Source organism: Bos indicus, chromosome 19, assembly GCF_029378745.1.
Source record: "Bos indicus isolate NIAB-ARS_2022 breed Sahiwal x Tharparkar chromosome 19, NIAB-ARS_B.indTharparkar_mat_pri_1.0, whole genome shotgun sequence".
Lineage (NCBI taxonomy): Eukaryota > Metazoa > Chordata > Mammalia > Artiodactyla > Bovidae > Bos > Bos indicus.
The window spans coordinates 34,524,700-34,550,808 of record NC_091778.1 but is presented as its reverse complement, the minus strand read 5'-3'; the positions used below and the strand labels follow the sequence as shown (position 1 = coordinate 34,550,808).

At 45.1% G+C, this 26,109-nt stretch overlaps 2 protein-coding genes and 1 long non-coding RNA gene across 26 annotated transcripts in view; 1 reads left to right on the top strand and 2 right to left on the bottom strand.

Moving 5' to 3' along the window:
* NCOR1 (nuclear receptor corepressor 1) overlaps window positions 1–2,178 on the bottom strand; it is a 115,230-nt gene extending 113,052 nt beyond the window's left edge. For 18 of the 20 annotated variants that reach the window (XM_070774355.1, XM_070774369.1, XM_070774363.1 and 15 more), the window contains exon 1: window positions 1,186–1,321. The gene's annotated coding sequence lies outside the window, so the exon portion shown is untranslated. Of the gene's footprint in view, window positions 1–1,185; window positions 1,322–1,779; window positions 1,922–2,159 lie in introns of those variants that run through there. The other 2 variants (XM_070774356.1, XM_019980591.2) reach the window with 2 other exon arrangements.
* An 8-nt stretch (window positions 2,179–2,186) lies between these two features.
* PIGL (phosphatidylinositol glycan anchor biosynthesis class L) overlaps window positions 2,187–26,109 on the top strand; it is a 49,722-nt gene continuing 25,799 nt past the window's right edge. For 2 of the 5 annotated variants that reach the window (XR_011562237.1, XM_019980621.2), the window contains exons 1-2: window positions 2,187–2,493; window positions 10,511–10,610. Coding sequence is in view for 4 of the 5 variants with exons in the window: in XM_019980621.2 (XP_019836180.2) it covers window positions 2,256–2,493; window positions 10,511–10,610 (338 nt within the window). In the remaining variant the exon portion in view is untranslated. The remainder of the gene's footprint in view (window positions 2,494–10,510; window positions 10,611–26,109) is intronic. The other 3 variants (XM_019980620.2, XM_070774378.1, XM_019980619.2) reach the window with 3 other exon arrangements.
* The window catches only part of LOC139177727 (uncharacterized), a 32,091-nt gene continuing 11,919 nt past the window's right edge, over window positions 5,938–26,109 (bottom strand). The window contains exons 2-3 of the long non-coding RNA XR_011562238.1: window positions 14,808–14,890; window positions 5,938–12,196 (exon numbers count right to left, since the gene is read on the bottom strand). This is a non-coding gene — a long non-coding RNA (uncharacterized lncRNA). The remainder of the gene's footprint in view (window positions 12,197–14,807; window positions 14,891–26,109) is intronic.

The window sequence follows — 26,109 nt, the reverse complement described above, 5'->3', positions numbered from 1 at the left end:
AACTTGTGAAATAAATAAGATTTCTTCCATAATTTTTACCCATGTCTAAATAATATTCTAAAGTTGGTCTGCTTCTGACCAGTTGGTTCTGCCAATAATTATCTTTAAGGATACATCACATTTTCGAAAACTATTAAAAACTAAATAATGCCATCAACTCTTCAGCTATCCAAGGGAGACTCACGTGTGACGCATCAGCAGCAGCTATTGATCAAGACATGCTGAACGAATGAATGATTTGAAGGCATTTTAAAATCCCTGGCCTGTTGCTCTTTACGAAACGTTCAGCCTCCCATCACTGCCTCACCAGGGTGCACGCAAGGAATGTAAATTTCAATACAATTAGGATCTAATTAGGGAAGCAAATCTGATGCAGGTGAAAATACTAATCCCAAAGATTAGAATTACCCACACCACCAAACCAAGGTTAACTCTGTAGAAGCGGGACTGGAGCCCGCAACGTCGGTTAAAAGAAAACTGACACTTCTGAGCAAATACTTTTACTAAATATCACTTATGCCCACTCATACCTTTAATACACGACTATACCCCTAATCCAGTTAATTCGAAAAATTCTGTCTCCTCGCCACTAAGACTGACTTCTCAATGATAGTTTCTCTAATCCCTCTTCCCCCCAAAAGAGAATCCACGTTAAACAGCCACGATAAAAGCCAGAAGGTACCGGGTTCCCATCTCCGCCGTCCCCCGCCCTCCCTTCGCCATTACACCCCAAGCGGTTTGGTCCCAAAGGTGAACTAGTTTGCTCTTCACGCACTTGTCCACCGCTGTCACCCGCCCTGACCCCGTGCACACTCGCGGGCGGCCACCAACTCCGCCCCGGAGGGAGCGCGGGCCGCCACCTGCGCGGGCCCCACCCGCCGCCCGGGCCCGCGCCGCCCCGGGCCCCGCAGCCCCCTCCCCGCAGGACACCCCGGGCGCCCCGGCCCATTCTTCCTCCAAACTCCAGCAGCCTCCCCCACTCGCCCGGCCCCGCTCCCCGCCGCACCCTGCTCGCCCGGCCGCTGAGGGCAAGAAGCCCGTGGCTGGGCGGGTCCCGAGACGCCGGTCCCGCGACGCCCCTCGCCGGCCGGGAAGGCGCCCCGGCGGCGGGCGCCCCCGAAGCCCTCGGCGGCCCCGGGCGAGCGGCGGCCCGGAGGCCGGGCTGCGGGCGCCAGGCCTACTCACCGGGAGCGGGCGGAGCGCGGCGGACGGCGCGGCCCCGGGCCTGAGGGGCAGGACGCAGCCCCGCGCGCGGCCCTGCCCGGGCCCTGGTCGGCGCGGCGAGCCGGGAGCTCACTCCAGCCGCCGCCGCCGCCGCCGCCGCTGCTGCTTCGCCACCTCGGCCGCCATCTTGACTCAACCCCTCTCCTCCCCCCCGGCCCGGCGACCGCGGCTGAGGCGGCTCCGGCGCCGGCTCCTCCTCCTTCCGGAGGCTGGCAGGCCGACTCCCTCCGCTGGCCGAGTTTCCTGGGTTGCCCGTGTCCGACCTCCTGGCATCCTGCCTCGGTCCGGCGACAGCGGCGGCCCCAACGCGGAGCCATCGCGCCCGGGCCTCCCCGTGGGCGTGGGAGAGGGAAAGACGCGGGCCTTCGAGCCCGGGCTGCCGGGGTCGCGCGGCCACCAGCTCGCTGCTTCCCGGGCTCGGGCTGCGTTCGCAGCGGGCCTCCCTCAAACACCGCGCGCGGCCGACCGGCCCGTGATGCCAGCCCTCCCTCCGAGGATCCCGGGCCCCCGCGCCCGCCAAGTACGCTCTCGGCCTCACGCTCCCAAGGAACTGACCGGACGGGCCTCGCCACCGCATACTGTTCCTTTAGAGAAGCCGCCACTTCACATCCCACAATTAGGGAGGAGAAACACAGTCGGTGTCCACCCGGATAGTTACGAGAAAGCCCGGGTTTTAAGAAACGAGTGATAAAAAAGTGACATGAAGAGAACTCGCACTCAAGAGGTTGGGGGTTCTTTTCAGACGCTTCCCCTTAAGTTCTGTGTGGACGGCAAGGGGGTCGCTCAGCCCTAAAGCCGAGCGGGCATGAGAGCTCGTAAAGGCCGCTTAAAGTAGCGAGAGCCCGTGAAGAGGGCCTGAGAGGCGTCCGTGTCCGAGCACACAGCCCGACGCTTAAAGCCTCCGGCCGTTGGGGAGGCCGGCGGGACGGACTTACAGTCGGAACGGGGTTTCCGCGAGCTCGGTTTTCCCGCCGGAGTCGGCCCGGCGGCAGCCTCCCGATCTGCGCAGGCGCACTTTCTCCTCTTGGGGCATGGAAGTGGCGGCGCAGCTTCTGTGTTTGGCGGCGGCTGTCCTGGTATGGGGCGTTCTCTGGGTTTGGGGCTCCTGGGAGCGAATGACGAGGCCGGAGCAGGCTGGCCTGCCCGGAGGCGGAAGCCGGACACTTCTGGTGACGGCGCACCCCGACGATGAAGCCATGTTCTTTGCTCCCACTATTCTAGGCTTGGCCCGCCTGCGGCACCAGTTGTTCCTGCTCTGCTTCTCCGCAGGTAGGAGGCTGTAGGCGGGGCGCGGGGACTCGGGGCGGCGGAGATAATTCAGGCGCCGGCCTGTTTCAGTCAGCCTCTTACCGAAGAGGTTTCTGTCGTAGGCGCCAGGCGAATGAATACACTGAAGGAGGACCCTTTTCTGGGGCGAGAATCCGTGATCCCAGCCAGGGTCGGCTTCCCGGAGTGGGGGCACGTGGGCCGCATGTGCGCCAGGCTCCCGGCTACCGCGATTGGAGAGCATTTGCTTCCGATAAATACCTACATCTGCGCTGGGAACTGGCTGTAATCAGTATTCTGTGAAACCTTTTCATTCACAGGAGGGCCAAGAATAACGACCAAACAGAATCTAGGCCGTGTCATGACTGCTCAACTCTTCATTCTGTGCTAGAAAATGTACATGTCAAACCGAGGGGAGAGCCCATTAGACTAGAGAGTAATCTTACTGGTCATTTTAGCGGTCCACTCCACCCAGCTTTCACTGAAGGGACCTTTCAAAGAATAAATCCTCCTTTACCGTACAGAAAAGATGGGATGAGAAAACAGAAATTGACCATTATGCTGTATTATGGTGATAATTGCACAGCTGTATAAATGAAATAACTAAACTGTACATATACAGTGGGTGAAATGGATGGTATGTAAAAACCATACCTCAATAAAGCTGGTTGTAACATGCCCAATCAGCTCTTTTCTCATTTGGTTGTGTTTCCTACAAGTTCTTTTTCTATACAGATTTTTCCCAATAAGCATGTTTTATACGATTTGTCACAGAATATTACTTTGTCATTAATTTCTTAAATATTTATTAAAAACTTTTGTGTACTAATCACTATTAATATAGGCAGGGAACTTCCCTGGCAGACCAGTGGTTAAGACTACAGGCTGCCAATGTAGGGGGTGCCAGTTCCATCTCTAGTCAAGGAACTCAGGTCCCACATGCCAAACAGCACGGCCAAGAGATTAAATAATAATAATAAATGGCCAAAATCCAGAAAATGCTGGTGAGGATGTGAAGCAAAGGAATTCTCATTCACTGTTGATGGGAACACAAAATGGTGCAGTCACTTTGTAAGGAAGTTAGTTTGGTAATCTCTTACAAACCTAAACATACACTTATCAGCAATAACCTTCCTTGGTATTTATCCAAAGAAAGTGAAAACATGTTCATCCAAAAACCTACACCCAGATGTTTAAGGCAGCTTTATTTGTAATTGCCAAAACATGAAAGCAACCAAGATGTCCTTCAGTAGGTGTGTGGATAAACTGTGGTCCATTCAGACAGTGGAATATTAGAGCTAAAAAGACATGACCTGTCAAGTCATGAAAAGAAGGAATCTTACATGCGTATTACTAAATGAAAGACGCCAATCTGAAAAGGCTTTGTACTGTATGACTCCACCTACGTGACAATCAAGAAAAGGCAAAACTACGGAGACAGTAAAAAGTGGGGATCAGGGGCTTGGATGGGAGAAAGGATGTATAGACAGAGCACAGAGGATTCTTAGGGCAGTGAAAATACTCTGATACTATAATGATGGATACATGTCATTATATGCATGCTCATTCACTAAGTTGTGTCTGACTCTTTGCAACCCCAGGGACTGTGGCCCGACAGGCTCCTCAGTCCATGGGATCTTCTAGGCAAGAATACTGGGGTGGGTTGTCATACTTTTCTCCAAACCCACGGACTGTACAAGACCAGGAGTGAACCTAATGGAAAGTGTGGACTTCGGATGATGATGGTGTCAGTGGAGGTTCACCAGTTGTAACAAATGTACCATCCAGTGGGAGATCTGATAATGGGGAGGCTGTGGAAGTGTGGGGCAGGGAGTCTCTGGGAACTCTCTGTATCTTACCTTCAAGTTTGCTGTGAGCCTAAAACTTCTCTTTAAAAAGTCTTGACTAAAAAAAAAATTTTTTTTCATTAAATAAAGTCTGTCTGCTAGGATGTATACTCTGCCCTGGGAATAAAACTGAAACGAGTTAGGTAATGAACACATCTTTCTGAAACTTTTAATTTAAACATTTATCCATATTAATTAGAACTAGGTATATAGCCTTTTAAATGGTTTCATAGGGATAAACCTTAATTTAGTTTGTTGTTGTTTAGTCGCTAAGTCGGGACCCCATGGGCTGTAGCCCGCCAGGCTCCTCAGTCCATGGGATTTCCCAGGCAAGAATACTGGAGTGGGTTGCCATTTCCTTCTCCAGGGGATCTTCCCAACCCAGGGATAAAGCCTGTGTCTCCAGCATTGAGCCACCAAGGAAGTCTTTTAGTTAGTCATCCCTTCAATTCAGTTCACTCACTCAGTCATGTCCGACTCTTTGCAACCCCATGGACTGCAACGCACCAGGCTTCCCTGTCCATCACCAACTCCCGGAGCTTACTCAAACTCATGTCCATCGAGTCAGTGATGCCATCCAACCATCTCATCCTCTGTTGTCCCTTTCTCCTGCTTATATCAGGGTCTTTTCCAGTGTGTCGGTTCTTCACATCAGGTGGTCAAGTATTGGAGTTTCAGCTTCAGCATCAGTCCTTCCAATGAATATTCATGACTGATTTTCATTAAGATTGACTGGTTGGATCCCTTTACAGTCCAAGGGACTCTCAAGAGTTTTCTCCAACACTAACACCACAGTTCAAAAGCATCAATTCTTCGGTGTTCAGCTTTCTTTATGGTCCAACTCTCACATCTATACATGACTACTGGAAACACCATAGTTTTGACTAGACAGACCTTTGTTGGCAAAGTAATGTCTCTGCTTTTTAATATACTGTCTAGGTTGGTCATAGCTTTTCTTCCAAGAAGCAAGCATCTTCTAATTTCATTGCAGTGATTTTGGCGCCCCCCAAAATAAAGTCTGTCAACTATTTCCAGTGTTTCCCATCTATTTGCCATGAAGTGATGTGATGCCATGATCTTATTTTTCTGAATGTTGAGCTTTAAGCCAATTTTTTCACTCTCCTCTTTCACTTTCATCAAGAGGCTCTAGTTCTTCGCTTTCTACCGTAAGGGTGGTGTCATAGGCATATCTGAGGTTATTGACATTTCTCCTGGCAATCTTGACCCCAGCTTGTGCTTCATCCAGCCTGGCATTTCACATGATGTACTCTGCATATAAGTTAAATAAGCAGGGTGACAATGTACAGCCTTGATGTACTCCTTTCCCGATTTGGAACGAGTCTGTTGTTCCATGTCCAGTTCTAACTGTTGCTTCTTGACAGGCATACCAGTTCCTCAGGAGGCAGGTCAGGTGGTCTGGTATTCGCATCTCTTTAAGAATTTTCCAGTTTGTTGTGATCCACACAGTCAAAGGCTTTGGCATAGTCAATAAAGCAGAAGTAGATGTTTTTCTGGAACTCTTTTGCTTTTTCGATGATCCAACGGATGTTGGCAATTTGATCTCTGGTTCCTTATTGTATGTATATTTAGAAGTTTTCCCCCCCCCCAGTTTATCTCTATTACAAATAACCTCTTTATGTATACTTCTTGCTTTGATTAACATTTTTTTCCTCAAAAAAAAATTTTATTGGCAGTAAAGATTAAACCATTTTTCATATATAATGAGAATTTCAATCTAAGCACTTTTCTCAGTTTATTCTATTAAAGATAATAATTGCAAATAGATGCAAGTAATGGTCTCTTTTTTTTTTGCTTTTAATTTTATGTTTTTATCAACTATGGAAATCAATATAAGCAAAATTTATTTTGAGATGGTTGAATTTTATTTACAAAGTATTATAGGTACAGGAGATTCTTTACTAAATTTCTTCTTGTTTTCTAGTAGGTTGAGGCCAGAAATCAAAATTTTTTCAAAAATATAAGACCTACCAGACTCCGGACACATACTGATATATTAGTATCTGTATTGTTGTCTTTCATTGTTTCCTCTGCATCTAACTTTCTTTGTAATTTTTAAAATTACTTTTAAAATCCCCAATTCATTGAAAACATGTATGGATTAAACATTAGCCACCTTCCTGATTTATTCTAACTTGAAAAGCAGGAAGTTAATAACTTGTTATATAACATAATGAAAGCTGTAACTGCATGACAGAGAAAATACTGTGGACCCAAAATGGGGAAAAGCATGAATTTTCTTTTCACAGAGTTGGAGTAAGGAAACTTTGAAAAGCTTTTCTTTTGAGCTGGTCTTTTAAAATAGGACTTAGGTTCACAGGAAATAGGGCAAGTCATTCAGAGAAATAGTAAAAACATAAGTAAGTCTGGGACTCATTTGAATGCTTCAAAACTCCAGTTCTGAGGGGTAGGGAGAAGCAGGGGGGAAATTGTATCTTATTAGTGGCTCATATAATCCTCTCAGCAATCCTATGATAAGCATTAAATACACAGAATGGTACACATGTATATAATTTGTCCCCCCCGCCTCACCTTTTTCTAAACTATGGAATCTAAATCACAAAAAAGTAACTTAACCAAAGTTAAGAGCTAGGATATGGAGGAACCAGAACCCTGTGGGTCTTTCCAGTTCTGAGCCATTACATCCAATCTGCCTCACACATCTTGTTGCTGTGACAGTTAAGGAATAACTCATTTGATTCCCATTGTATGTTCCAAGAAATACCAGTTCATCAAGCTGCTATTTAAAAAAGTTAATAACGTGACCCAACAAGTTTAGGGAACTTAATCAGATATGCTATCCCCAACCCCCCCCGCTTTAAAGCTGTATAGTCCTTGTTAGACTGTCCACATCTTGGTGAAGTCTTGCTATAAAAAATCCTAAAATTTAGTTTAGTTTAGTCCAGCATTTATCCAGTTTATGTAACCACTGAGGTGTGCGTGTTTGTGTGCTCAAGTCGCATCTAACTCCTTGAGGCCCCACGGACTGTACCACACCCCACCACCACCGCCCGCCCCCAGCTCCTCTTTCCATGCAGTTCATGTAAGAATACTGGAGTGGGTTGCCATGTCCTCCTCCTCCAGGGAATCTTCCCAACCACGTCTCTTGAGTCTCCCTCATAGGCAGGGGGATCGTTTACCACTACCGCCATCTAGGAAGCCCAACCACTGAGATATCTATTCATATACAAATGGGAGAAAGCCACAGTAGACAGTACGGTGTTGTAAAATACATTTGGTGGAGAATTAGCACAGACAGTTTTGTATTTTAGAAAGCTCGTTCCAGTGGCATATGGAGGACGGTTTGGAGGGAAAGACTGGTTCTCCCAATCAGGAAGTGGAGCCTGTTTCTCTCCTTGAACCTGCATATGACTTGTGACACCTACTGTCTACTGACTGGGTGCACTGTTCTGGAGGGTCATAGCCACTTACTCCACTGAAGTGCCTACGTGTTTACCAGACCTAGTGAAAACACCTCAGATGCTCTCTGACTTCAACTCCGTAACCCCTTCTGTGTTCCTCAGTTCAAACACAAAGCAATAAAATCAGCTCCCCAAGCAGTTTGTCACGACCAATAATCAGAGTCTAATGTGTTCGGCCTCAGACATCAGGAATCGCATCACTAGTGTAAGTTAGGCTCTTAGTACCAAAGATAAGTAACCTTGAGACAAAATAGGAGAGGGGAACCTAAAATATGATGACTGTCACAAAATTGACAATTTCTGACTCAAAAATTTGTGATGAGTACAGTACAAAATGAAATTGTTGTCTGGAGTCTCTTGGGGGTTAGTCCTTCTGTCAGATACAACATAGCGACTGTCTCCTATCTGGGTTCAAAGAGTTCAAAACTCACCCTAGAGGAACCCCTGCAGCAGTGGAAAGGTTTCACTTGGGAGTTTCTGAGTTTTCTGGGACAGGAAGCAGAGCCACTCTCCACTCTCTCGGGGCCTCATGAGTGCCTGCAGGGTGCTGACACCAGGAATGAGACCGATGCTTTTAAGGTCAAAGACATTTAGGACTTAATCATCAGATCCCAGAGGAGAGCTCATCCTTCTGAGCAGAACACTGGAAACGATGACTTGCCAGGGAAAAATAGCAGAAGGCATACCTGTGGCTGATTCACACTGATGTATGGCAGAAACCAGTGCAATATTGTAAAGCAATTATCCAAAAAAAAATAGCAGAAGGCTTCCCAGAGGGATTGGCATTTGATCTGGATGATAACGGTGGATTGTAATTCAGAGGGAAAGGAAAGGAAAAGGGGGAACGTAAAGATAAAAAGTCAAGGAAAAGGGAGATTAACTCTGAGAACCAAACCAAGTGGATGTGTATTATCACATAATCTTCAGGAAAGCCTGAGGAGAAGGCCATCGTCCCCACTTCACAGCTGGAGAAATCAATGGCTCAGGAAAGTTAACTAGCACAAAGCATATACGCAATTATCTGATGGAGAGTTGGATTGAGGGGTGCAGCAGCCAGACAACTGCTCATAAGTACAGTTTGTGTGTTTAGCCAGTCAGTCGAGTCTGAGTCTGTGACCCCATGGACTGTATCCCACCAGACTCCTTGGCTCATGGGATTCCACAGGCAAGAATACTGGAGTGGGTATTCCCTTCTCCAGGGTGTCTTCCAGACTCAGGAATCGAACCTGCATTTCCTACACTGGCAGCTGTGTTCTTTACCACTGAGCCATCAGGGAAGCCCGAAATGCAATTTAAGTGATACCAAAATGTCACTGTAAGTTATTTGTAAGGATACAGAGCAGTTACTTACCAGAACTGTTATTGGGAAGTATAGTGGACACGACTGATGCAACTTAGCAGCAGCAGTGTATGTGTCAGGAAAATAAAGAATTTATGAGCTATTTAGGGTGCTGATGTGGTCCAGATCCCCAGAGGCATGCTGGAATAGCTGGTTACCAAATTCCAAAGGAGGATATTTTCCTAAAATACTCAGGACTGGCAGCCTCTTTAAGTGTTGAACGGATATTTGAAGACTATCAATTTAAAGGGGCCCAAATGACATATACCCAGACAACATTAATTCAAAAAGATATATGCTTGGAAAGATTGAAGGCAGGAGGAGAAGGGGATGACAGAGGATTAGATGGTTGGATGGCATCACTGACTCGATGGACATGAGTTTGAGTAAGCTCTGGGAGTTGGTGATGGACAGGGAAGCCTGGCATGCTGCAGTCCATGGGGTCGCAAAGTCGGACACGCCTGAGCGACTGAACTGAACTGAACTGAACATACACACCTGTGGTCATAGCAGCATTATTCACAATAGCCAGGACGTGACAACAACCTAAATGGCCCACAGAGGACTGGATAAAGACAATGCGGGAAATATATACAATGGAAGTTACCCATAGGAAAGAATGAAAAATGCCAGTTACAGCATCATGGCTGGACCTAGAGATTATCATACTAAATGAAGTAAATCAAAGAAAGACAAATACCACATGAAATTACTTATATGAGGAATCTATCTGTAACAGAAACACACAGACATAGAGAACAGACTTGTGGTTGCCAAGGAGGAGGGAGTTGCGGGGTAGAAGGACTAGGAGTTTGGGGATTTACTCGAGGTAAACTATTACATGCAGGATGGATAAACAGCAAGGTCCTACTGTATAGCAGAGGGAACTGTATTCAGCATCCTGTGACAAACTGAGTTGGAAAAGAATATAAAAAAGAGAATGTCTATATATATGTGTATAACTGAGTCACTTCGCTGTACAGTACAACATTCTAAATCAATTGTACTTCAATTTAAAAAATAAATAATAGGCCCAAAAGAGTAGTGTGTCTGGATACCCTACTTATTCTGAGTGGTTACAGAAGAGTCAGTCCTAAATCTGCTAACTGCAGAGCCAGTACGCAAAGCCTGTAGCGTGCGGCTGAAACACAGACAGGCAGACAGACAGACATATGGATAGACAGAGATGGAGAGGAATTCAATGGTGATTATAAAGATTGTGCTTCACAGGTGTGTCTGACAGTAGTAACCCTAGTGTTGTGTTTCTCCCAACTTTTTATCACAACCACAAAATTTTCAGATAGTTTAAGTCCTTTAGGGAACAAGATGAGAATGAGTGGACAATAGATCTCCACTGATAAAGAAATGGACGACCATGTATTTGTTATCCTCAGGAAATTACTACAATCAAGGGGAGATCCGTAAGAAGGAACTCTTGCAGAGCTGTGATGTTCTGGGGATTCCCCCCTCCAACGTAATGATTATTGAAAACAGGTAAATTTATCTTTTAACAATGTGGAAATTCAGTGGCAATAAATACACAGTGTACACTCAAAAGACAAAAAACTCATGTGGGTGGGCAAGAACATTCTTATTTGAGAAGTCGCCTGAATATAGTTTCACATTTGTTTTCAAGTGGCAGTGTAACATAAATGAATTTTTTCAACTTCTGTTCAGATTTTGTTTTAAGATAGCTACTTTTTTAATCTTAAAAAAAAATTATAAAATATGTCAGAAGTGTAAAGAACAGTATTATGAACCCTCACATGCCTGTTGTCTAAGGCCAGTAATTATCAAGCCTTTGCTATGCATGCATGTATCCCCATATATCTTTTGTGTGTGAAGTTTTAGGGGTTATTATGCAGTTATAACTTAGCTGTGTTTTTTCTTTTTATTGGAGTATAGTTGATTTACAATGTTGTAGTTAGTTTCTGCTGCATGGCAAAGTGAATCTATTATACATATACACATATCCACTCTTTTTTTCAGATTCTTTTCCTATATAGGCCATTACAGAGTACTGAGCAGAGTGCCCTGTGCTGAACAGTAGGTCCTTATGTATTTTTATATAACGGTGTGTATATGTCAATCCCAGTCTCCCAAATTTTTTCCTCCCATGTATGAAGTATTTTAAAGAAAACCCAACCATCAGTACATCAGGTTATTCTACCTTATGTACTTAAGGATAGATCTCTTAAGAAGATAGACTTTTCTTCATGCAGCCACAACGTCATTAGCCACCCATCAAACAAAATTGATAGTAATGGCAATTCCTTGGTTTGTCAAACACCCAGTCCATTTTGAGCTGCTCTGAGTAGCTCAAAAGTGTTTTTTCACCGTAGGTTTGTTCAAATCAGGATATAAACAAAGTGCACACGTTATAGCTGGTTGATATGCTTCATATCCCTTCCCCCTCCCAATGTCACTGATTGTTGAAAAAACTGAGGCAGTCATCATGTAGACGACTGTCTGCTGCTTCCATGTGGTATTGCCTCAGTGGTGGTTTTATCCTCTGTATTTCTTGCAAACTGGAAACGGGCACTAACTTTCAGGGACCAGAAGCCGGTCCATGTCCTCCCCATTCCATCATTTCAGGAGACGTGTACTGTCTCACTTTCAGTGATCCTGCAATCAGCTGGTGCGTTTACGTGGTAACGGCCATTCCTTTTCATTGTAAAGACCCACATCAACCTTTCGTGTAGTGCTTTCATGATTAGTAATCATTAATTAAGTAAGGATTGCAAAATGGTGAGTCTCTAAATATCTCCCGAGTTCCAAATATACCAGCTATAATTCTTCTATAAAGCAGAACTTTATCAACTGGGGCTATTTAGTTACCCTGATATATATAGTTTGACTCCAAAAGACAGGCTAAAATGCTTCTTTCCCTTTTGTTGCCATTTTCAGAATAGGAGTTGATCCCCTACGTACCTGCACCAGTAACCAATTATTTGTTTGTTTGTCGGATGAGGCAGGCAGGAACTTACATGTTCGGTTTTTCACTTTAAATCATTATGCTCTTTGATACTGCAATCATCTCCTCTTTGACCATTGAGCCTTTTCATGTTGGCACATATGTCCTTTAGATAAGAAATTAAGAATCTGACTTAATTTATTATACTTTTTATATATCCAAAAGATCATGCAGTTTCAGCAACATCCCCTACTTGTAAGATGCTACTCGTAAGAGGAGTCATAAACATGTTAAAAATAAATAATTCCACAGCCAGTTTGAAGATTCAAGGAAGCCAGGTGTCTTAGTCTGCTCAGGCCACCATGGCAAAATACCAGAGTCTGGGCAGTTTAAACAACAGAAATGTATTTTTCTCTCACAATTCTGGAGGTTGAAAGTATAAAATCAAGGTGCAGCAGGGTTGGTTTCTGGAGAGGGTTTCCTTCTTGGCATGCAAATGGCCATCTTCTCCCTATCTGCTCCCAAGCAGTGGGGAGAGGGAAGTTTCTCTCTTCCTCTTCTTACAAGGCCACCAGTCCTATAGGGTTGCTGCTGCTGCTACTAAGTTGCTTCAGTAGTGTCCGACCCTGTGCGAGCCCATAAACAGCAGACCACCTGGCTCCTCTATCCTTGGGATTCTCCAGGCAAGAACACTGGAGTGGATTGCCATTTCCTTCTCCAATGCATGAGAGTGAAAAGTGAAAGTGAAGTCACTCAGTTGTGTCTGACTCTTCATGACCCCATGGACTGTAGCCTACCAGGCTCCTCTGTCCATGGGATTTTCCAGGCAAGAGTACCGGAGTGGGTTGCCATTTCCTTCTCCCCTATAGGGTTGGGGCTTACCATTATGACCTCATTTAACCTTGTGCACGTGCATGCTAAGGTCACTTCAGTTTTGTCTGACTCTTTGTGACCCTATGGACCATAACATAGTCCGCCAGGCTCCTCTGTTCATGGGGATTCTCCAAGCAAGAATACTGGAGTGGATTGCCATGCCCTCCTCCAGGGGGATCTTCCCAAGCCAGGGATCGAACACAAGTCTCTTATGTCTCCTGCATTGGCATGCGGGTTCTTTACCACTGTCACCATCTGGGAAGCCCCTCACTTAACCTTAATGACCTCCTAAAGACCCCATCTCCAATACAGTCATATTGGGGATTAAGGCTTCAACCCTCGGATTTGAGGAGAACACAGTTCAGTCCCTGGCAGCATGCAGTTTTCAGTCTTTCAGCCTCTTGTTTCCTAACTGAGCAACGCAGAGCTCTGGAATCTTGCTCTGGGTTATTTAGATGAGTCAAAGGGAAGGATGAAAGGGACGAAGAGAAAGGAAGGTTTCACAGAAGGCCCACGTTCAGAATAATCGTGGTAACTATACATTCAATTCACTGTCAGTGCCAAGGACCTCACTAAACACATGATCTTGAAAATAATCCAGTTACTTCCCCAGGTTATAGATGAGAAACAGAGGACTAGTGAGAGGTTAAGTCATCTGCCCGGGGTCATCCAGCTGACACTAGCAGAGCAAGCCTTGCAGCCAAGGCCATCTGGTCACTGCGCCCTGACTCCTCCAAGCCTGACTCACAATTGCACAAAGGTCACCTCATTCAATTCTTCAATTGACTGAACAAAAACAGGTTTTTTTATGATCCTTTTTTAGTTTCACACAAAGAAACTGAAGCTTAAGAGACTCCTCTGAGGTCAGACGTTTAATAAATGACAGTCAGTGCTAGGATTCGGAAACAGAAAGGAAGACGGAATTGATTCCTGACTTTCTGCAGGGAAGTAGGTCACCACTTGATTAGGGTAAGCGAACGACCAACGTGTGCTTAAGAGAACATCTGAGGTTGTGTACTGTCAGTGCTGTCTTCCATTGCTCTGAATTTTATGGCTTGATTCCAAGGAGGTATTTAGCCATAGGAGCTCACCTAAGTAAACCCCTTAGCCAAAGCCTTAAAGAGAGAAAACAGTTCCATTTTCAAGAGAAGGCATCTGAGTCATTAGACAACTAAGTGGATACGCTTGGTAACCTTACCCAGTTCCTTAATACTTGTAGGTTCTGCTAATTTAAAGGACCATGTGATGTTTAAATGAATGTGATTAACAGATACAGATTAAAGCTCCTGGAATGGGCAAGGCACCGTGCTAGAGGCTGAAGAAAAAGAACAGTTCAAGGTCCAAGAACTGGATAATGGGTGTTGGTCTGATAGGCACCACTGCTGTGTTTGCACAAATGGTGGTTGTGCACGTGCTGAGGTTCAAGCCTAGAAAAGGGCTTAGAGACCCTCTCCCGAACACTTGGGAACTGAATGTGACCAGACTGAGTATTCATTTGTTGCTTTTGTGTTGGAGTCCATAGAATTGTTTCATTTACATTTCAAAACAAAAAGTAAACGCACATTTCTGTATGTATATTCTAAAAGAACACACACCAGACTTGTCAATAGCTGCTGCTCTTTAGTTGGGCCAGGGAAGAACACTAGCACTTCTTAATTTTCACAGAATTCTGTACAGTTTTATTTTGCTTTTGTTTGTTTGTTTTTTTAAAGGAAGCCTGTATTACTTTTTAAAAGACAAACAGACTTCAGAGATACTGCAAGTACAGGCCCAGACCACCGCAATAAAGCAAGTCAATAGGAATTTTTTGGTTTCCCAGTGCATATAAAAGTAACATCAACACTATACCATAGTCTATTAAGTATGCAAGAGCATTATATCTAAAAAAAAAATAACATACATACCTTAATCGAAAAGTAGATATCATCTGAGCCTTCAGCCAGTTGTAACAATAACATCAAAGGTCATGGATCACATATCACCATAACTAATATAATAATGAAAAAGTTTGAAATATTGCAAGAATTACTGAAATGTCACACAGATACACAAAATAAGCAAATGTTGTTGGAAAAAGGCCCCCAGTAGTAGACTTTGCTGTCATAGGTCCACAACCCTTCAGTTCATTAAAAATGCAGTATCTTCAAAGCACAGTAGTGAAGTGCAATAAAATGATTATATATTTTTAAAGACTACTACTACATGACTAATAAAAATTCTTCCCTCTGTACTCAGCTTCTATCCATACAAGTGAAGGCTAAATTAGAAACAATTCTGTATACATTTTGGTAAGTTCAAAGCATAGAATAGAGTTCCTTGAAAAGATAGTAATGATTTTTAAGCCTTTTTATAAACACTGTGGTCTTCTCAGGGCCTCATTCTGAAGGACCAGTGGGCAGAGGGTCAGATATGCTCTCCAAAGGGCTCAGGCTGGAAATGGGGAGGGGTTTAAGGGGGGCTTCCCTGGTGGCTCACATGGTAAAGAATCTGCCCGCAACACAGGAGACCCAGGTTCAATCTCTGCATTGAGAATATCCCCTGGAGGAGGGCAGGGCAACCCACTCCAGTATTCTTGCCTGGAGAATCCTCATGGACAGAGGAGCCTGGAGGGCTACAGTCCATGGGATTGGAGAGTTGGACACGACTGAGCGACTGAGACACACACACACATACACACACACACACACACTGACTGTAATGAAATAAAGTAGACCTTCCAGTCATAACCAGGCCCATAAAAATGCATCAGGGCCCAACAACCAATCGTTGGGAGAAACTTTTGGGGTCTCGGAGGTGATTGTGGTCTGATCCCTGCTCCTAGCATCCCATACCTGCCGTACCCACATCACATCTATTCCCACCACAAAAGCAGAGGATTCCCAGCACCCCAGTCTGTTCTCATATGCAAGTCAGGCTGCAAACCCACCAAGCTTTCTTCTGCATCCACACTCATGCATGTGCCCGGCCCTCCTCTGCCTGCTTCCTCCCTTCCCAGCTCCCCACATCCTGGCTGTCTAGCAAACTCCTATTCATCCTTGAAACCCCAGCTCAAGATTACCTTCGACTCTGCAACATCCATGATTTGCCCAGATTTTCTTGGGCACTTTGGCTACATTGTCATTGTCCCATCATATCCCAATATATACATCATTTTTTTACTCCATAAGCCCCTCTGTATCTTTTCTTCATGTATCCCCAACCACTATCCTAACACTTTATATATAGTTGCTCAATGCGTGTTTGTTGAATAAACAGGCTACTTGGCTCACACCAGAAGCTTCCTTCCTGTGGCACCCCATAAGTGTGTGGTCTCCAACCCCCTTTCCTCGATTTTTTTTTTTTAATTGACTCAGAAATGGTGAATAGCAAACCATTCCTGAGACTTCAGTAAAACTGTTTTCACTTTTTTTTAAAAGAAAACAGTCTTGATCCCTGACTTGCATGGTTATTTTTAGCCTTTTGGAAGTCCTAAGTGAGAACTTAGGTTTGGGAGTATTTTTCTACATCTTGATTTTCCCACTCTGTCAGTTTGGCTCCACCATCCTAAGGTTTCAGCATCTTTTCTCCCACTGCTCGTCTCAACGTCATCCTGGCATTAACAAGCCCAAGACCTTAACAGACTGATTTGAGTTGAACAAGGAAATAGAATCCAGTACCCACTAGGCAACATAAATGAGCCTGGCCTGCTACCAGTTCCTGGAAGTCTCTGTGTTTTCCAATAAATGCACACAAATCAGTGAAAGGGAAGCCACAAAGCAGAGAGTCTGGGGCTGTTGGGGTCCCGTTGGTAACTAATCCCCTCTCCTCTTGAGACCCTGTAAAAGCCGGCCCCTTCCAGAAACCAAAACAGACCATATGCCAAGTGCCAAAGTGAACATGACCAAGCATCCTCTTACTGTAAAGAGAGAAAACGAAGCTCCTCACAGGGCCTTTTCTCCAAAGACACAAAGAAGTGACTGGGTACAGTTAGAGGGCAGCGTTCCAGCCCCAGTTGGCAAGAGCAGGGCAGGGCTCCCGTCCTCCCAGAGGGCACAAAGGACAACGTTTCCTAGAAAAGGAGCCGTGGGAGGAGACTGCAGTGGACCAAGCTGATATGGAGCGACTGTGCCAACATGGAAGGCTGCTCCCGTGCTACTTCAAAGGCAAGTTATCCTGGGAGCTGGAGGGAGGCTGGGTCGTCAAGTCACGTGTCAGTTTAGAAGAAGAGTGGGACCAGGGAGGCTGGCCTCAACGAGGCATGTATTTGTGGCTGATTCTGCTCCTTGAAAGAGGCTGTAAATATACCACAAAAATGGGAACCAAGGTGACTGTGTGTTGTGATATTCATTACAGCAAAAAAAATTGATAGCAACCTAACGTAGCAGTAGGTGATTAATTATATAGCCATGGTCCAGAACATTAAGCCACAATTTAAAAGTTTCTTTTTAATATTTATTTATTTGGCTGCCTCGGGATATTCCTTACGTCCTTTGGGATCTTTTGTTGCAGTAGTTGCAGCACTTGGGCTTAGTTGCCCCACAGCATGTGGGGTCTTAATTCCCTAACCAGGGATCGAACCCAATTGCAGCCTTAACCACTGGACCACCCGGGCAGTCCCACACAATTGTTTTCCATGCATAGTTCATAATATAAGAAGATGTTCCTGATAGAATACTGAGTTTAGAAAGCAGTATATACTTCCTTTACACTCTTCTGTATTTTCCTTAGTTTTGATAATGAGCATACATCAGTTGTAAACCAACAGTCTCACTGAATTTATTTTACAGTATATTGTTTCTGGGAAGGTGAGGCTTGATTCTGAGGCACTTGCAAATCCTGTGGGAAGTGCCAAGGTAGAGCACTGCTGGCCAGCTCTGCACCCCTTTCTGGGGCAGATCTCACCAGGCGGGTATGTTCCATGTCCTGTGATTTTCTGATATGGTGGTTTACTTGCTTCATCAAAGTTGATGCTCTGTAATTATTTCGTTTGCTGTTGTTTGCTATGGAGTTTGAGGGAAGAGAGTGAAATGAAGATGTCGCTAGGACTATAAGTGGAAGTCTGCGTTTCAACTTAAACAGATTCCTGCTGGCAGTTGAAGGAAAGGTGAATATGAGGAAAATCAAGACCAGAGAAAAGAAAAAGGGAAGTACAGTGTGATGGAAGAGCTCTCGTCCAGGAGTCATGAAATTTGGCTTCAGCTTTTAAGGCTGTGTCACCTTTGGCAAATAATGCCCTCTCTCTGGGCTTCTCTCGTCTTATATGTGCAACGACTGGATGAGATGGTGACTTTTCCTAAACTCCTAGATCTTCTCAGGGGTAGAGCAGAATGTGTTTAGATGTGGTTGTTCTATAAATGGAGGGTCATGTGCTCAACTCAGCAATGTAGCTGATTTGTTTTTAAGTGCTTACCATTTTACTGAGCTACATTTCATGACACCCATGGCAGACTATGTCCCTTGTCACACACTTTGGTCCTTTCCTTGGGAAGCAGAGCAGGGATTTTTTTAATAAATTAACATTTTTATTCTTATTTATTTGGTGGCACTGGGTCTTAGTTGCAGCATGCACACGGGATCTTTTTTAATGTATATAATTATTTGCTTACTTATTTTTGGCTGGGCTGGGTCTTCGCTGCTACACAGGCTTTTCCCTAGTTGCGGCGAGTGGGGACTGCTCTCAGGTTGCTGTGCCTCTGCGAGCTGCTCACTGCGGCGGCTTCTCTTATTGAGGAGCACGGGCTCCAGGGCATGAGGGCTCAGTAGTCCTCAGGCTCTAGAGCACGGGCTCAACAGTTGTGGCGCGCAGGCTTTGCTGCTCTGCAGCAGATGGGATCTTCCCAGATCAGGGAACCATGTCTCCTGAATCCACAGGCAGATTCTTTACCACTGAGCCACCAAGGAAGCCCTGAATAGGGATATTAAAAAACTAAGAAGTAGACCCTTTAAGAACCAAACTGAGTTTAGCCAGCTCACCCTTACCTCCACTGTCATAGTCCATCTGGGAAGCTAGAACAAAAACACCACAGACTGGGTGGCTCGCAACAGAATTTTGTCTCACAGTTCTGGAGGCTAAGAAGTCCAAAATCACAGTGTTAGTAGATGAGGTGTCTGGTGGGGCCGTGTCTCCTGGTTCACAGACTACCGCCTTCCTGCTGTGTCCTCACGTGGTGGAAGGACCAAGGGAGTGCTCTAGGGTTCCTATTCTAAGGACACTAGTCCCATTCAGGAGGATTCTGCCCTCGTGACCTCATTACCTACCAGAGGCCCCACCTCCAGATACCATCACATTGGGGAAATGGGTTTCAACATATGGATTTTTAGGGGACACCAATGTTCAGTCTATAGCATCTGCAGTAATTGCAGTAGGAACCAAAAACTCTGGATGAGAGGCAACTAATTCTCTCCCACTCAGGCCTTACAGACAAAGTGTCTGCGCCCAGAACAAAGGTTACAGGGTCAGCCTTTCAGATTATTTCGCCACCACACCAAGTTCCAAGAAAAAAGTCTTAGTCATCTGGGGGATGAGAGCCCTTAGGACAAGAAACACTGCAGCTGCCTGTGTGTGTTGCAACATAAGATGATGTGGTGGTCCTCTGGCAAAACTGTCATGGTGAGACAGGCCTGGTTCTGCAGGGCTGCAGGCCTGCATGCTCAGTCACTCAGTCATCTCCAACCGGGGTTCTCTGTCCATGGAATTCTCCAAACAAGAATACTGGAGTGGGTTGCCATTTCCTCTTCCAGGGGATCTTCCCGACCCAGGGATTGAACCTGGGTCTCCCTGCATCAGCAGGCAGATTCTTTCCTGCTGAGCCACTTCGGAAGCCCCATAGCTTAACTAGCCAGTTTCTGTACTAGAAGGATTTATAGGGTTTACTCTCTTTCAGGTTTTCTTTTTCTTTTTTTTCCTTTTTTAATAATACTGTCACCCTCACATATATAGTCAGTTGATTTTCAACAGGGCTGCCAAGACAACTCACCAAGGCAACATAGTCTCTTCTGCAAATGGATATCCACATACCAGAGAACAAGCTTCCCCTCCTCTCCACTAAACACAAAAATTAGCTCAAATAGACCCAAATAAGAAGAGCTAAAACTATCAAACAGTTGCAAGAAAATATAGGAGTAAATCTGCATGAGTTTGGGTTAGGCAGAACCTTCTTAGATATGACACCAAAAGTATCAACCACTAGCAAAAGGAAAAACAGATCAAATTAAAACCTTTTTTGCTTGATGCATACCATCAAGAAAATGAAAAGACAACTCACAGAATGAGAGAAAACATTTGCAAATCATATATCTGAAAAAGGATTGATATCCAGAGATCAATATAGAGAAATGTAATATATCCTTATATATTATATAATATATATGGGCTTCCCTGGTGGCTCAGCAGTAAAAAAAATAATCCACCTGCCAATACAGGTGAAACAAGGGGCGTGGGTTCCATCCCTGAGTCAGGAAGATCCCCTGGAAAAGGAAATAGCAACCCATTCCAGTATTCTTGCCTGGGAAATCCCATGCTACAGTATATAGGATCACAAAAGAGTTGGACACGACTGAAGGACTAAACAACAACAATATAGTATATATAACATATAAAATAATATATAAAGAACTTCTGTAAGCAACAACAAAAAGACAAACAGCCTAGTTTTTAAAATGGTCAAAGTACTTGTATAGACATTTCTCCAAAGAAGATACACAAATGGCCGATAAGCACAGGAAAAGATTTTCAACATCATTAGTTATTACAGGAATGAAAATCAAAACCACTGTGAGACAGTACTTCACACTCCCTAGGTTGACCATTTTTTAAAAAATAAAAAGGGAAATGCTAAATGCAGGCCAGGATACAAAGAAGTTGGACCCCTCAGGCACTGGTGGCTTTGTGTAAAACAGTTTGGCAGGCAGTTCCTCAAAAATGTAAATACAGAATTACCTTTACCCAGCAATCTTACTCCAACATAAATACCTAAAAGAATTGAAAACATTCAGATGAAAATGTGTACATGAGTGCACACAGCAGCACCATGCATGGTAGCAAAAGGGTAGAAATGACTCAAGTGTCCATTCACAGATGAGTAAATGAGCAAAGCATGGTCTGGCCATACACTGGACACTACACAAAAAGTAGTGAAGTCCCATCACATGCTACAGACTGCATGAACCTAAAAAGAAGCCTGTTAACAGGCAGCCACACAGGGTATAATCATTATCCCCACACAGGGGATTATCTGAAATACCCAGGGCAGGCAAATCCAGAGACACAAAGTAGATCAGTGGCTGCCAAGAGTGGGGAGGGAAAGGGAGTGGGAAGTGACTCATAATGGGGTTTATTTTCTGAGATGACGAAAATGTCCTAAATTTGCAATGACAGTTGCACAACTCTGTGAACATACCAAAAAAAAACCCACCACACTGAATTGTGCACTTGAAATGAGTGGACTGAAAAATTATGTGAATTATGTCTCAATCAAGCTGTTCTGGAAATAACAGTAATATTTAATAACAATATTTATGATGTGCACTGTAAAAACAAACAGTACAAAAATATATCCAGTGAGGAAAAACGAATATCTCCCTCCACATACGCTTCTCTCCTCAGAAAATCACTGTTAACTACTCAATGTGTAAACTTCCATACCTTCAATACTTTACAAATGCAGATTTACATACAGAAACACAAATATATTTCATTTTTTCAGTGAGGCATACTACTCCATGGGATACCTGTATCATAACTTACTTGACTAATAAAACCATCCATCCCGTGGCTTTGCTAGAATCATCATTCAGTTCAGTTCAGTTCAGTCGCTCAGTCATGCTCTTTGCGACCCCATGAAGTGCAGCACGCAAGGCCTCCCTCTCCATCACCAACTCCCAGAGTTCATTCAAACTCACGTCCATTGAGTCCATGATGCCATCCAGCCATCTCATCCTCTGTCGTCCCCTTCTCCTCCTGCCCCCAATCCCTCCCAGCGTCAAAGTCTTTTCCAATGAGTCAACTCTTCGCATGAGGTGGCCAAAGTACTGGAGTTTCAGCTTTAGCATCATTCCTTCCAAAGAACACCCAGGACCGATCTCCTTTAGAATGGACTGGTTGGATCTCCTTGCTGTCCAAGGGCCTCTCAAGAGTCTTCTCCAACACCACAGTTCAAAAGCATCAATTTTTCAGCGCTCAGCTTTCTTCACAGTCCAATGCTCACATCCACACATGACCATTGGAAAAACCATAGCCTTGACTAGACAGACGTTTGTTGGCAAAGGAATGTCCCTGCTTTTGAATATGCTATCTAGGTTGGTCATAACTTTCCTTCCAAGGAGTAAGCGTCTTTTAATTTCATGGCTGCAATCACCATCTGCAGTGATTTTGGAGCCCCAAAAATAAAGTCTGACACTGTTTCTACTGTTTTCCCATCTATTTCCCATGAAGTGATGGGACCAGATGCCATGATCTTAGTTTTCTGAATGTTGAGCTTTAAGCTAACTTTTTCACTCTCCTCTTTCACTTTCATCAAGAGGCTTTTTAGTTCCTCTTCACTTTCTGCCATAAGGGTGGTGTCATCTGCATATCTGAGGTTATTGATATTTCTCCCAGCAGTCTTGAAGAAGCTTGTGCTTCTTCCAGCCCAGCGTTTCTCGTGATGTACTCTGCATATAAGTTAAATAAGCAGGGTGACAATATACAGCCTTGATGTACTCCTTTTCCTATTTGGAACCAGTCTGTTGTTCCATGTTCAGTTCTAACTGTTGCTTCCTGACCTGCATATAGGTTTCTCAAGAGGCAGGTCAGGTGGTCTGGTATTCCCATCTCTCAGAATTTTCCACAGTTTATTGTGATCCACACAGTCAAAGGCTTTGGCATAGTCAATAAAGCAGAAATAGATGTTTTTCTGGAACTCTCTTGCTTTTTCGATGATCCAGCAGATGTTGGCAATTTGATCTCTGGTTCCTCTGCCTTTTCTAAAACCAGCTTGAACATCTGGAAGTTCATGGTTCACATATTGCTGAAGCCTGGCTTGGAGAATTTTGAGCGTTACTTTACTAGCGTGTGAGGTGCAATTGTGCGGTAGTTTGAGCATTCTTTAGCATTGCCTTTCTTTGGGATTGGAATGAAAACTGACCTTTTCCAGTCCTGTGGCCACTGCTGAGTTTTCCAAATTTGCTGGCATATTGAGTGCAGCACTTTCACAGCATCATCTTTCAGGATTTGAAATAGCTCAACTGGAATTCCATCACTTCCATTAGCTTTGTTCATAGTGATGCTTTCCAAGGCCCACTTGACTTCACATTCCAGGATGTCTGGCTCTAGGTGAGTGATCATACCATCATGATTATCTTGGTTATGAAGATCTTTTTTGTACAGTTCTGTATATTCTTGCCACCTCTTCTTAGTATCTTCTGCTTCTGTTAGGTCCATACCATTTCTGTCCTTTATCGAGCCCATCTTTGCATGAAATGTTCCCTTGGTATCTCTAATTTTCTTGAAGAGATCTCTAGTCTTTCCCATTCTGTTGTTTTCCTCTATTTCTTTGCATTGATCGCTGAGGAAGGCTTTCTTATCTCTTCTTGGTATTCTTTGGAACTCTGCATTCAGATGCTTATATTTTTCCTTTTCTCCTTTGCTTTTTGCTTCTCCTCTTTTCACAGCTATTTGTAAGGCCTCCCCAGACAGCCATTTTGCTTTTTTGCATTTCTTTTCCACGGGGATGGTCTTGATCCCTGTCTCCTGTACAATGTCACGAACCTCATTCCATAGTTCATCAGGCACTCTATCAGATCTAGACCCTTAAATCTATTTCTCACTTCCACTGTATAATCATAGGGGATTTGATTTAGGTCATACCTGAATGGTCTAGTGGTTTCCCCTACTTTCTTCAATTTCAGTCTGAATTTGGCAATAAGGAGTTCATGATCTGAGCCACAGTCAGCTCCTGGTCTTGTTTTTGCTGACTGTATAGAGCTTCTCCACATCATTAACCATCGTGAAATAAATAACACCCCACAGCTGTTCACACTGGAGTGATACATAGAGTAAGAAGCTATTTAGTTACACATCAGGGTTTGCAGTGTGGGCTTCCTGTCCACCTCCAGGATAAGACCTTGACCCTAGTGAGGTAAGAAACCTAGATTTTGCATTTTTTACAGACTCCCTAGATGATCGTAAAGCACAGTAATGTTTGGGAACCTCTGAGCTGCTATTTCTGAGTTGCAACTCCCATTTCCTGAGACAGAGAAGTGGAGTGGGCAAGCCTGGATCAGGTCATCCAGGACAGGGGAAGCTTGGATCAGGTCACCTGGGAAGGGGAATTATTTGGTCTTTTTGCTTGGAGCATAAGTATAGGAGCAAGTTTTCTCATAGGAATGCAAGAGCAGGAAGGACTGAGAGTGAGGAAGAAAATTCTGGAGTCTCCAGTCACTGGCATTCCTGAGGGGACCTCTGTGTATCGCCCAGAGCATGCAGTCCCCCGAGCCCAAGTACCAATGACACAGCCTCAGCTCTGAGCTCAGCCACATCTCACGAGACCTCAGAAGCACTGGCTGCTTCAGAAGCCATCCACGAGGAGCAGAATCTCTCACTTAGGACTCACCACTCTCAGCAGAGATGTTAATCTCTATTAAGCAACCGAACAGTGAGACTTTGTAAACACTTTACCTCACTGATTATATAAAAGTTCTCACTGAACTATTACAAAGTCAGCAATTAATATTAATCCTGTTGAGTTAGAGTAAGAATACACTGCTTAGAGCCTTGTCCCATTGTCCCACCTCCCAGCCTGTCTGCTGGGGATGCCCAGGACCCCCTGCAGGCCAGTTACAGCTTTGGGGTCACTCCTGACACTTGCTTAGCTGTGCCTGGCCAGTAGCTGATCTCACCAGGCCCTTCTCGTAGCTGCTGAAACTCGTAGGGAGGATGTTAGTGTACCTCCCCGTAAACTTGGATGGCCACCAGGACCCTCCCGTTTTGTAAATCATTGGGCCCTGTGCCCTTCGTGCTCATGACCAGCACCCAGCCTCGCCCTTGGTGCTGGGGTGTCCATCCAGAGCCATCAGGCAGGCCACTCTCAGCTTCCCCATTCTGCCAGCCTGGTCACTACCTCCTCAGCCTCCTGGCAGTCCTCTTCTGGCAGCCTGAGCACTCACCTCTGCTGACTGCACCACTGCCCCCAAGGTTGCTGTGGAGGGTACCCGGGACCTCTCAGCTCCCTCCCCTGCTCCTACTCAGCCCTCCAGCCAGGTATCCATTTTGTCTCCATCTTTCTACCCCCACCCTCTGCGTCTAGGCTTCTGCAGAGAGGTCCTCTCATTGAAACACAGGTGGAATCCTCAGAAACCTTTGAAGACCCCTGGGTCTAATCACACAGGGTGTCTGCTGCTGACTGCCCTTCTCTGTGGCCCAGCACCCATCACCCCTTTCCTTTCTTGGCATCAAATACCATCCAATCCAGAGTCAGCTCAAGAGCTGACCTTTACAGGACCCTGACCACATGCCAGCCTCTAAGTGTCCACCAGGTTTTACCTCGTTTTATCCTCACCACGGCTGATGATGCGGGAGCTGTTAGCCCTCCTCAAGTCCGCAGCTCTGCTCCCTGCTTCACATGTCCATCCTCTGCGGCCAGATTGTCCGGGCCTTACCTGTCCCCTCCTGCCCCATGTGGGTAGCTTGCTCTCTACCACCATGGCTACTGGTTTGCTGCATCCTCAGACATCCTCACAGCTGCACAAACCCTTCCTGGCCTCCCAAGTCCCTCAGGCCTCCTGCCTCTTTCTTCCTCCCAAACTTCTTGAAGCTCCTGGCACTGCTCTCTCACCACCCACTGGCCCGTCCTTCTGCACTACCTGCCCCTTTTCATGGGCGCTGCTGCCAGGGCCACCCATGGTCCCCCTGAGAGGTGAAATCCAGCAGCCTTTCCTTCCTCAAGCCCCGCCATCACGGTCCCGTGGACTGGTCTGCTCCGTCTCTGCCCCACCAGACCATCCCTCCCTTCTCCCCCAACCTGACTCAAGCTCACCAAGCTACGGTTCTGGTTCCTGCTCCCTTGAGGCTATTCCCGGAGAGCTTCTCCATGGCTACAGCTCCTTCATGAGAATTTTTTTTTTTTTAATGCACTGTTTTAATTTCGACAGTCTTAAGACAAACCAAAAAAAAGGAAGCCCCAGTTGACTGAGCTCTCTCTAGCTGGGTACCACCAGTTTCAGTGCCCCTCCTAGCACTCTGCATTATTA